The sequence below is a fragment of the Equus quagga genome, chromosome 13, assembly GCF_021613505.1.
Source record: "Equus quagga isolate Etosha38 chromosome 13, UCLA_HA_Equagga_1.0, whole genome shotgun sequence".
Lineage (NCBI taxonomy): Eukaryota > Metazoa > Chordata > Mammalia > Perissodactyla > Equidae > Equus > Equus quagga.
Genome location: NC_060279.1, coordinates 98,576,696 through 98,588,944, shown reverse-complemented (window position 1 = coordinate 98,588,944; position 12,249 = coordinate 98,576,696). Strand labels below are relative to the sequence as shown.

Genomic DNA, 12,249 nt, shown 5'->3' with positions numbered 1-12,249 from the left:
CTTTATGTTACCACAGATTCCATTAGTCACTTCTAGTGTTTCATATATACTGTGTGCTCATCTCTCTTGCTTCTTTTCTCACCGTGATATTTTTGATATTCAGCCATGTAGCGTGTATCAAGAGTTCACTCCTTTTTGTTGCCAAGTAGTATTCCATCGAGGGAATATGCCACAATTTGTTTATCGGTTCACCTGCTGATGGACATGGAGTTGCCTCCCATTCATGGTATAATGGGCAAATTAGGTGCATTCACACACACTTTTTTTTTTTTTTTTGTGAGGAAGATTCGCTCTGAGCTAGCACCTGTTGCCAATCTTGCTCTTTTTTTTGCTGAGGAAGAGGGTCCCTGAGCTAACATCTGTGTCAATCTTCCTCATGTCAGAACCCCTGGGGGCTGGTTAATGGCACAGACTCCCTGCTCAGCCAGATCCGCTGGGTCCGGCTCTGGTGTCATGGCGGGGGGACTGGCCAGCAAGGAAGCTGCATTTTTAACCAGACCCCCGCCCCCTTCAATCTGATGCAGGAGAAAGTTTGAGAATCACTGGGTAGTGACCCGCCCCCTGTGTCTGGTTTACATCTGGCTTGGCCATTGCCTGCTTCCTCACTCTGGGAAAGTGATTTTTACTTTGCTCTCTGAGCCTCAGTTTCCTAATCTGGAAAGTGGGGACAGAAATAGGTACCGTCAGATTCAAGTGGTCCATGCAAATATTCCTCTGAGCTCCTCTCCTCCCACCTCCCCCCTTGCTCCTGCCACCCTCCTGTCTCCCTCGCCACCCCAACACCCTCGGCCCCAGGCCTTTGCACAGGCCGCCCCCTCTTCCTGGAGCATGCTTCCCCCAGAGATGGCCAGACCTGATTCCTTCTCGTTATTTGGACAAGGCTCTTCTCAAATCTCACCTCCTTGGAGAGGCTGTCCCTTCACCCCCTCACTGATGTCATCCCTACCCCAAAAGTCACTCTCTTACGGCACCCTGGGTTATTTTTTCCATGACGCTTATCCCTGATATCAAAGTGATGAATCTATTCACTGTTGATTGCGTGTCGCGCACGAGGATGTCAGCTCCAGGAGGACGGGGATTCTGTCCCCTTGATCCACTGCTCTACGTCCAGTGCCTGGCCCATAGCAGATGCTCAATAAGTGCCTGTCTGATGAATGTAGAGTCCTGAGCAGAAGGCCTAGCAGACAGTACGTGCTGGATAAATGCAAGCTATACGATTCCTATAAATACACAAGCGCACGGCACGTGCCTGGACGTCGGCGTTGGGGGTTCAGGCCAGAACCACTGTGGGGCCTCCTGCCAGCGGGTCAGACCTGCCTCCCTTCTCCCCGGCTGGATGGACAGATTGAGGGCTGCCTGTGTGGGTCAAAGCCCAGGAGTGGGACATGTTTGTGTGATATGCTGGGAGGGCTAGAGGCTGTGTGACCTCAGGCTGGACGCCTAACCCCTTCATTTTTGATGGAGACTGCTATAAGTAAAAATGTTGAGTGCTCTCCCATGTACATTTATATTAGTTATAAATGTAGACATGGGCTACTATACTAATGTGTTAAGAGGCAGGCTAGTGTTCTAAGAGGGTGGCATATAGAGCCACAGTGTTGGGATCAAATTCCAGCTATGCTGTATGCCAGCTGTGTGACCTCAGGCAACTTACTTCACCTCTCTGGGCTTCAGTTTCCACAGGCTCACATAATAGGACTAACCTCAGAGGCTTGTTGTGAGGATTAAATGAGTTAATACATGTTAAGTGCTTGGCATGGGACCCAGCACATAGAAAATGCTTTTATTTTACTTAAAATTTTAATTTATAATCTCGAAATCATTTCAAACTTAGAGAAAAGTTGCAAGGTTAATTCAAAGAACTCCCATATGGCCTGCGGTCATTTCCCCCAAATGTTAGGAGTTGGCACGTCTGCTTTACCTTCCTTTCCTCTCTCCTTCTCTCTGTCTATTTTTTTCCTGGACTGTCTGAGAGTAAGTCATGGACATGATACCCTCACCCCTAAAGACATCAGTGTCTGTTTCCTAAAAACCAGGGCCGTCTCTTAGCCAACCAAGGGACACTTATCAACATGGACATTCAGTAAGCTCTGACCCCACTATCTCGTCCAGGGTCCTGATTCAGCCTTCACCAGTGGTCGCGACGCTGCCCTTTATGGCATTTCCCCCGTCCAGGGTCCAGCCCAGGCCCCAGCACTGCATCCAGGTGTCATTGGAAAGCGCCCTCCAATGACAACTGTTGTGACAACAGTGAACAAAAGAGAAATCAGAGTAGGCTGGGCTTAAAAGCTGCTTAACTCGAGGTGCTTGTAGCCCTCTGATGGTTCACCTCGCAGCACACCCCCTCCCCGGGAGGCTTCTAGAGCCAGCCAGACTTGGGTTCAAATCCCAGGTCCTCCTCTTACCAGCTGGGTGGCCTTGGACAAGCCATGTCCACTCTGAGCCTCAGTTTCCCCGTTTTAAGATGGGGTGACACTGGCTCCTATCTCAGGGGGATGTTAGAAGTGTGTAGAGTGCCCAGCATGGGCCCTGGCTGGATAAATCTCGAGGGTGGGGTTTATCAGCTGCTATCTTCTTCACGAGGAGGAGGGCGGGCTGTCGGCGGGATGCTCTGACCCCTGGGTCCCGCCCCCAGGATGACGAGGTGGTCCTGCAGTGCAATGCCACCGTGCTCAAGGAGCAGCTCAAGCTCTGCCTGGCCGCCGAGGGCTTCGGCAATCGCCTCTGCTTCCTGGAGCCCACCAGCAACGCCCAGGTGTGTGCTGGACGGAGGCCGGGGAGGGGGTCGGCCAAGGGGTGGAGAGTCTGGGGTCCAAAGAAGAGGGGTCCAGGAGTCTGGAGAGCGGATGCTGACAGGGGAGAAAGCAGGGAGGGGGCTAAGAGGGAAAGGGGGCGGGGGGTCCAAGGTGGGTACGCGTGGGAGACTGAGGACGGAGGGCAGGGGTCCCAGGTGTCTCAGGAGGCAGGTGTCTCAGGGGCAGCGGGCCCTGAATCTAAGGCAAAAGGGCCTGGGGTGGGGGGCGCAGGGGGATGCTAGCAGGGGGCTGACTCAGGAGGAGGTTGGAGGCTCAAGTTGGAGGGAGCCTGGGATCTCGGGCGAGGTGGACGCAGGGTCTGAGAGAGGAGGTGACCTGGGGGTGGGGAGCAGGAGAGGGAGGGGACGTGGAGTCCAAGGCGGGCAGAGGGTCTTGGATTCAAGAGGAGGGCGTCTGGGAGTCTGAGGTGAGGGAGTGGGAGACTGAGGGGGAGGCGTCAGGTTGGACCCTGCCAAGATTTTGCAGCAGTGTCCCCAGGTGTCTGAGGGAGGAGGAGGTGCTGGGACTGTCCCCTGGTGACGCCTGAGGCTTCCTTTGGGATTGGACAGATTGGGGTTTCTCAGGGAGGGCACAGAGGAGTCCCCTGGAGTTGGAGGTGGTGCCGCGTGTCTGAGGCGGGAGGCACGGCCCGGGGCTTCCTATGCCATTAGGTGGGGCGTGGGGTACCCGAGTGGGAAGGGGAGGGTGGAAGCTTCCGTGAGGCTCAGGTGGGCTTTAGGTGTTCGAGGGAGGAGCCGAGGCAGAGGTGTTTCCTGCAATGGGGTGGATGCAGGGTGTCTGAAGCGGGTGGCAGAGGGCAGGGCTTCTTGGGGGGTTGGGGTCAGATCTAGGTCTCTAAGGGGTGTGGGTGTTTAGACCAGGGGCAGGGGGTGCGCCAGCTCAGCCCCGCCTCACATCTCCCCACCCCACCCCCCACCCCCCAGAATGTGCCCCCCGATCTGGCCATCTGTTGCTTCGTCCTGGAGCAGTCTCTGTCGGTCCGAGCCCTGCAGGAGATGCTGGCTAACACGGTGGAGGCCGGCGTGGAGGTGAGGCTCCCGCTCCGGCGGGTGGGGCCCTGGGGCCGGGATGGCCCGGGGACCTGGGGCTCGTTTACCATCTGATCTTCTTCCTCTCTCTGCCCCGCCCCCAACAGGCCCTCAATTTGGATAAGTGGGTAGGTCCGGCCTCGGGTGTCACCTGTCCTTCCCACCTCTCCTGACCCCAGGTCTGCCTCTTGGGCCCACATCCTGCACACAGGGGCTGGAGTCCCCCCACCCCGGGTGTCAGGAGCTGTGGAGCCCAGAACAGGCCCGGCAGGAAGGCAGGAAGGAAGGAGGTGGGGGCTTCAGAGCCCCCGTCCCCCCCACCTGCTCCTTTCTCCTCTTTCCCATCCTTTCCCTCAGCCCCGATCCCAGCTCTTCTCCGCATGGGACCTCTCCACTCCCCTCCCCCACCCCCACTGTGGGTCCCCTCCGGTCCAGGAGTGGGTCCGCCATGTGATCAAGTGGCCTCATCACATGGCCCCCTCAGAGCATGGGCATGTGAGAGCTGGGATGGGAGGCATGATGCCATCAGGCGACCGGGCATCGCCCCCACAAAGAGGGGCTGGGTGTCCTGGTGCTCGGTGTGTGTGGCAGCCCAGGACGGGTCCCCACGGGTGATGCTCAAATATTTAACAATGAGTTAGTCTGTACCAGGGCACACTGCCTGCAGCTCAGCAGTGTTATGACGGGTTGGGGGGGGGGGGTTGAAATCCATGGGACACGAGATACTAGGGCGCCCCCAAGTGTTCGCAGACACCCAAAGGAGCGGTCCAAACTCCCTGAGTGACTCTGGGGCCTGGTGAACGAGGTGAAGGAGGCAGGGAGGACAGAGTGGGCTTTGGGAAATATAAAATACCCCATCCACAGGCTTCTCAGCCCCTGCTTCCACGAGTGGGGAAACTGAGGCAGAGAATCTGTTGCAGTCTAAGCTGAGGCTTCCTTGCGGCCAGGCCTGAGCATGGTATTTTGTGGGGAGCATATTCCCACCTGGGAGAGGCCAGATGTCTTGGGGGGTCTGTGCTGACTCTGTGCCCTCCCTCCCCCTACAGTCATCCCAGGGCGGGGGACACAGAACACTGCTGTACGGCCATGCCATCCTGCTGCGGCATGCGCACAGCGGCATGGTGAGTGCACCAGCGGGGGTGGGGGGGGGCGTGGGGGGGGGGCCGGGGGGCGCGCCCCCGGTGGGGGGAAGCCTGCCCCCCCCCCTCCCCCCACTCCACAACCCTAGTATCTGAGCTGCCTCACCACCTCCCGCTCCATGACTGACAAGCTGGCCTTCGACGTGGGACTGCAGGAGGATGCAATAGGTGCAGGGGCAGGGGATGCCCTAGGGGCAGGGATGGGGGCGGTGAGGCAGAGTTGGTGGCAGCAATAGGAGAACGGTGGGCAGAGGGCTCAGTGGCAGGGAATGCCCTGGGGACGAGCTTTCTGGGCAGCCAGCATCCTGACACTCCTTTCGCCCCCATAGGAGAGGCCTGTTGGTGGACGACGCACCCAGCCTCCAAGCAGAGGTCGGAAGGAGAGAAGGTCCGCGTCGGGGATGACCTCATCCTCGTTAGTGTCTCCTCCGAGCGCTACCTGGTGAGCAATCCCCCGCCTCCCCCATCAGGGCTCCTGCTGCCCCCAGGGCTTGGGGCTCCCCGTCAGCCCATCTCCTCATCAGGTTTGCCTGCTCTCCGGCCCCAACGTCCTGACTCCCAATTTCCAGGTTCCTGACTCCGACATCAACTTCTGGTTTCTGACCCCCATTTCCCATTTCCTGATCTGTGACCTCTAATTTTCGGTCTCCCGTCTGCATGTTTTCTGGCTTCCACCCCTGCTTTCTGGCCTCTGACTCTGGAACTATTGCCCCCCACCCCACTGTCTCTGATCGCCACATTCCGGGGGCCCCCAGCACCTGTCGACGGCCAGTGGGGAGCTCCAGGTTGACGCCTCCTTCATGCAGACACTGTGGAACATGAACCCCATCTGCTCTGGCTGCGAAGAAGGTGAGGCCCCAGGCCTCTGGCCCCTAAACTGGGACCCCCACAAAAGACCTCCTACATTGTCCCTCAGATGTGTCCAAGCTGAGCCTTGTACCTCAGACCCCAAATTGTGACCTTCGCACTTGGATCTCAGCTGACCCCAAATCCAGAACCCTGGAGCCCAGACCCCAAACCTGAGACTCAGCGTTAGACTCCCAAACTCAGACCCCAAATCAAGAGCCCTCATTCAGGCCCCAAACCTCAGCCAACCAGCTTCAGACCCCCAACTTTAACCTCCAGTCTCCAAAATCATCTCCCAGATTCAGACCCCAGGCTGAGCCCCCAAAGCATGAGCCCCGAACTTCGGCTCCCCCCAAACCTTAGAGCCCTGAGCCAGATGCACGCTGAGACTCAAACCATGGGCCCCAAAACTCAGAACCACCAGTTTCCAACTCCACAGCTCAGATCTCTCGAGACTCAGGCCCCAAAGCTCAGACTTCCAAACTGTAGACCACCTCAGACCCCCAAATCACCCTCAAACTTCAGACCCCAACTTCAGACCCAGCCAACACACCTCTAAACCCAGACCACACATCCCTGGAACTCAGACCCCCACATCAGGGAACATTAGACCCAACCGTCTGACTCAACCTTCCAAATTCGAACTCAGAACCCCCACCCCCCAGCCCCAGCCCTGCATGCCCACACCCCAAAACTTAGATCCCCAGCCTCAGCCCCCAAATCTCAGTGCCCCACTTCAGGCCCAGACTCAGCCCAAACCTCAGACTACCTCACATTCTCAACCGCAGACCCGCCTATCCAACCCCCAGCCTCCCGCAGGGGAGAAGCAGGGCCCCCTGACTCCACTTTGGTCCTGGGCTTTCAGGGGCTCCAGCCCCAGGGTGACCACCTCCTCTTGCTCCTCTCCAGGCTATGTGACTGGGGGCCACGTCCTCCGCCTCTTTCACGGACACATGGATGAGTGTCTGACCATTTCGCCTGCTGACAGTGACGACCAGCGCAGGTCAGGCTGGGGACAGGAGGGCCTGGGGGCTGGGGACGGGGGCTGGGAGGGGGCAAAGGTCAGCTGGGGCGTTATGAGGGAGGTTGGGGATCTGGGGGGCTACAGCCTGAACCCGTGACCTCACTCCCTCCCTCCTGTGTCCCCAGACTTGTCCACTATGAGGGGGGCGCTGTGTGCACCCACGCCCGCTCCCTCTGGAGACTGGAGCCACTGAGAATCAGGTATGGGGGGGGTGGAGCTGGGCTGGGAGAGCGGGTTGGGGCCCCTAGGGGGCCTGGAAGGAGAGAGAGGGTCTTGAAGGAAGATCTGAGGAAGATACTGGAGGGTTTTGATGGAAAATCTAGGGAGCCCAAGAGAGTGACGAAGGTCCTCAGGGTTCTAGAAGCCTGGAGGAAAAGGAGGTCTTAGGGGATGGTGGGGGCCCCTGAGGGGGTCCCTAGTGAAAATGTGGGGAGTGGAGGAGGAGAAAATGAAGGGTCTGGGAAAACTGGGGGCACTGAGCCATCTGGGGAGCCCCAAGGAAGCTGTGAGGGCCTGAGAGGATTGGGGTTCCTAAAAGAGGACTGGGGGTCCTAAGAAAGATCGGAGGGTCCCAAGGGAGATTTGGACCAAGACTGTGGTGTCCGTGGGAGGACTGGGGGTCCTCTGACCCCTCACCCTCACCCTCTGCAGCTGGAGCGGGAGCCATCTGCGCTGGGGCCAGCCACTGCGCATCCGGCACGTCACCACCGGGCGGTACCTGGCGCTCACCGAGGACCAGGGCCTGATGGTGGTTGATGCCAGCAAGGCTCACACCAAGGCCACCTCCTTCTGCTTCCGCGTCTCCAAGGTCAGCGGTGTCAGGGTGCCTTCCCCTATCCCGAGCCCCAAATCCCACTGCAGCCCCCCCTGCAGTCTCCCGGTGGTGCTCCCCCGTTAAACGCACAGGTAGGGGAGGCTGACCAGTGTCCCCTGTCCCTGCAGGAGAAGCTGGATATGGGCCCCAAACGAGACGTGGAGGGCATGGGCCCCCCGGAGATCAAGTACGGGGAGTCGCTGTGCTTTGTGCAGCACGTGGCCTCGGGCCTGTGGCTCACCTATGCTGCCCCGGACCCTAAGGCCCTGCGGCTCGGCGTGCTCAAGAAGAAGGTGGGTGCCTAGCAGGGGCAGGGGCGGGGGAAGGCAGGGGAGGAAGCGGGCCGGGGGGAGGTCGTGCTTGAGCTTTCACGAATTTGAGGATGGGGCCGAGAGGAAGATGGAGACTGGGGAAGAAATTGAGATTGAGAGAGAGAGGCAAAAAGAGGGATATATATGGGGGGGGCGTGCGGGGAGGAGAGAAAGAGAGGAAGGGGAGGGAGGAAGGGAGAGAGAGATAGAGACAGGGAAAGGCAGAGGCAAAATGATATGAACAGAAAATAGAGAAAGATAGACACAGAGAGGCAGAGATGGAAAAGACAGAGAAAGACAGAGAGAGAAAAAGACAGATAGTGACAGACTGAGGGTCACATTCAACAAATTACTGAGTACCTAAGTGGTTCTGGATGTGTGTGTGGAAAAATAGGCGAGCTATACAGACCTGTTCCCTGCCCTCCCAGTGCTCAGACATGGCGAATAAACTGCCTTTAATGCAGTACATAGTCATACAGCTACTTTTGACAAAGGGAAGAGCATGTGCAAAGGCCCTGAGGTTGGAATGAGGTTGGATCCAGTTTGGCAGGAAAGAGTGAGTGAGGGGTGAGTTGTGGGAGATGAGGACAGAGAGGGGATGGCAGCAGATTGTGTGGGGCCTTGTGAACCATGAGGAGGGTCCTGGCTTTTACCCTGCTGAGATGGAGCCACAAGGGCATTTTGAGCAAGCCAGGGAGGTGACCTGAGTCAGGTTCTCAGGGTCCTTAACTGCTTATGGGAATAGCCCGTGGGGGGCAGAGCTGAAGTAGGGAGACCAGGAAGGAAATTGCTGCAATGGTACAGCGGGGAGGTGACAGTGGACTGGGTGGGACTGTGGAGTGGAAGGTGGCGGATTCTGGTTGTATTTTGACGCGGGAGTCAACAGGATTTTCTGACAGATTAGATACAGGGTAAGAGAGACAAGGGTTGAGGATGACTTTTTCCCTGAGCAACTGGAAGGATGGAAGTGCCATTAACTGAGTCGGGGAGAGTGAAGCATCAGCTCAAGGGGACAGAGCCCTGAAGTTTTACCCCCAATGCCTAGAACAGAGCCGCTCCATAGACGCGCTGAGTGAATGAGTGGGAAGACCAGGGAGGCACCCGTTTGTGAAAATAAGGCCTGCAGTTGGATACATGAGCAGAACATGTGGGTCTCGGCCAGAGGGGGAGACGCGGGAGGCATCAGCAGGTGGACGGCATTCCAGCCCGGGGACTGGGTGGGGCTCTGGGAGGTCAGCTCAGGGGGAAGCCGGCAGCCAGGATGGTCTCACCTCCCAGAAAGGTGATCAGGCGGTCTATCTGGGACCTGTTCAGTTTGGGGTGCCGTTAGAACTTTCGGGGGGGGGGATGTTACAGGAGTAGATACAGGTGGAGAGGGTGCAGCCTGAGACAGACAACAGGCAAAACAGGGAGAGACAGAGAGAGACAGAGAGGAACAGTGAGGGACAGAGAGAGACAGAGAGAGAGGGAAAGAGAGAGAGAATGAAAACCACAGAGACAGATAAAGAGGGAGAGGAGGAAGGGGCACTGGAAGAGAGATTCGGTGGGGGAGGGGGCAGCTTTGGGGATAGAGTCTGGGGGGCATGGCCCTGGGTGGCAGGGCCCCCTCCTGACTTCTCTGACCCCCCACTGCCAGGCCATGCTGCACCAGGAAGGCCACATGGACGATGCCCTTTCGCTGACCCGCTGCCAGCACGAGGAGTCCCAGGCTGCCCGCATGATTTACAGCACCGCTGGCCTCTACAACCAGTTCATCAAGTGAGCCACCGCCCACTCTGCGCGGGTGCCAGGCCACCCCTGGACCCCATGCTCCTGGCGTTCATGCACCTGATCCCTTTAATCTCTCCTCTGACAGCCACACCCCCGTCTAACATACACAAGACCCCTAACCTCTAAACTCTAACCTCTATACTCTTGACTCCTAATCTAACCTCGACAGCTATGGTCCTGACCCATCGCCACCCAACTTCCACACCCCTGGCACCCAGACCCTTGACCCTGGACCTCCCCAGCCCTGTCTCTTTCTTCCAAGAACCCCTGTGCCTACACAGGTGCGAGTCCCAGTCCCAGTCCTGCCCTTGGCCACTGGGTGACCTCGGGCCAGTGCCTTCTCTCTCCGCGTCTCAGTCTCCCGCTCTGTTGTGTCTGTGGGAGTCCTGCGGGGACCAGGGTGGGTACTCGCTAGCGCATCCCCGACATCCAGCGCTCCCGGCCCCCTGCTGACCAGGGTGCGGTCCCCGCAGGGGCCTGGACAGCTTCAGCGGAAAGCCGCGGGGCTCTGGGCCGCCGGCCGGCACGGCGCTGCCCATCGAGGGCGTCATCCTGAGCCTGCAGGACCTCATCGGCTACATGGAGCCACCCTCCGAGGAGCTGCAGCACGAGGAGAAGCAGAGCAAGCTGCGCAGCCTGCGCAACCGCCAGAGCCTCTTCCAGGAGGAGGTGGGGCCGTGGCCAGGGAGGGGCGGGGCCTGCGGGCGCAGGGGCGGGGCCTGCTGGAGGGGCGGGGCGGGGCGGGGCCTGAGGGACCTGGGAAGTAGTGATCTGAGAGGAGTGGGGCAGGTGGAGGGCCTCGAGGAGGAACCCCGGCCTGTGCGACCAGGCGGTGGCGCCGCAGGAACGGGGACAAGCGGGGGGGGCGGGGCCCTTAGGGGGCGGGACTGTGTTTGTGGGCGGAGCCTTGATGAGGGGCGGGGCGCGTGGTGGAGCAGGGGCGGGGCCTGTGAGAGAGATGGAGCTGGAGCGATGAGACGGGGCCAGCCTTGTTCCCTCACATGGAAGAGGGGCGGGGCCTAGTGAAGTTCAAGGCCAAAGAGAAGGCAAGGACTGGGGAGAAGTCAGAGCAGGAGCGAAGTGAGGCTGCGAGACTCAGGGGGCGGTGTCTCTGGGGGCGGGCCTGGGGGTGGGCAGACAGAAGGAGAACAGGGCATGGAGAGAGGCAGGCCCAGAGGTGGGTCTTCAGGCGTCAGGGAGGGCAGCGCAGGGAGGGACCTCAGCGGGGGTCAGGGGCTGGGAGTCTGTGTGTTACCAGAGCAGGAAGGGAAGAGATGTTGGGGGCTCCGCTCAGCTCCAGGTCTGAGTGGGAGGGGCCGAGGGGGTGGGAGGAGGGGCTGCACAAAGGTCGGAGGGTCTGACGTCTCCACAGGGTGATAAGGGTACTTGTTCATTTAAAGGCCTCCAACTTGGCCCTCCCTTCTCTCCAGGGACTCCCAGCCTGATGGGGGAGGCCGACCCAGAAAGGATAATAGTAACAGTAACAAAACTTCCTTATGGAATGGAATTAGTGTATGCAAAGTGCTTAGAACAGGCCCAGCACGTAGTGGATGCTATACGAGTGCTAGTAGTTATTATCACCTTGAACTCAGCCCTTACTAGGTGTTAAGGGCGCTGTCTACGTGGCATCCTCCCCATCACCCCATGGGGGCTTGTAGTTCCCATTTTACAGATGGGTCACTAAAGCACAGAGAGATGAAATAACAGTCATCTACATAACAAATATGCTGGGGATACAGCTGTCAACAAAACAGACGGACATCCCTGCCCTTCTGGAGCTGACATGGGGGGAAGGGTTGATGATCAATAAAATAAATAAGTAAATTATATGGCATATTAGATGATGAAAAGTGCTAAGGAGAAAAATAAAGCAGGGCCCTGGCAGGGAGTGGTGGGGTTACTGCAATCTAAAACAGCGTGGTCAGGGAGGGTGACCTGAGGGAAGAGGGGGAGCCAGGTGGACAGCTGGGGCAGGGAGATGGGGGAGCTAGAGGGACAACCGAGTGCAGAGGCCATGAGGTGGGGGTGTGCTGAGCAGGTTCCAGAATAGGAGGAGGCCAGGGCGACTGGGGCCGTGTGAGCCTAGAGGAGGAGAGGGGGGATATGAAGGCAGACAGGCGACAAGGGCCAGGCTCTGGTGAGGACTTACCCTTTGGGAGCCACGGGAGGGTTAGGTCTTCTAAAGTCACAACTAGTTGGTGGCAGAGGCAGTCTGTGTGACTCCAACCTTGCTGTGCCCGCTGCCGTGATGCTCTGCCTCTGGTGCTAGTCAAAACTCAGTTACACCGTTGCCATCAAAGTCAGGACGTCGGTTATCCCCAACAGAGAGGGTTGTGTGATGCGGAGGGGCACCCAGGGAGTCTGCATGGCTGGCCACGTTCTCCTTCTTGACCTGGGTCATGGTTACACAGATGTTCCTTATATTTGTTACGTCATATACATTTGCTCCTTATTATTCGCAGATTCTGTCCTTGCAAATCTGCCTACCTGCTAAACCTTGT

The 12,249-nt window shown here is 58.3% G+C and overlaps 1 protein-coding gene across 1 annotated transcript in view; it reads left to right on the top strand.

The window, feature by feature from the left end:
• RYR1 (ryanodine receptor 1) overlaps positions 1–12,249 on the top strand; it is a 110,911-nt gene that overhangs the window by 1,979 nt on the left and 96,683 nt on the right. Inside the window, exons 2-13 of the mRNA XM_046680932.1 lie at positions 2,636–2,755; positions 3,740–3,844; positions 4,891–4,965; positions 5,073–5,151; positions 5,313–5,425; positions 5,739–5,832; positions 6,739–6,832; positions 6,979–7,053; positions 7,505–7,661; positions 7,796–7,960; positions 9,615–9,736; positions 10,222–10,417. Coding sequence (XP_046536888.1) covers positions 2,636–2,755; positions 3,740–3,844; positions 4,891–4,965; positions 5,073–5,151; positions 5,313–5,425; positions 5,739–5,832; positions 6,739–6,832; positions 6,979–7,053; positions 7,505–7,661; positions 7,796–7,960; positions 9,615–9,736; positions 10,222–10,417 — 1,395 coding nt within the window. The remainder of the gene's footprint in view (positions 1–2,635; positions 2,756–3,739; positions 3,845–4,890; positions 4,966–5,072; positions 5,152–5,312; positions 5,426–5,738; positions 5,833–6,738; positions 6,833–6,978; positions 7,054–7,504; positions 7,662–7,795; positions 7,961–9,614; positions 9,737–10,221; positions 10,418–12,249) is intronic.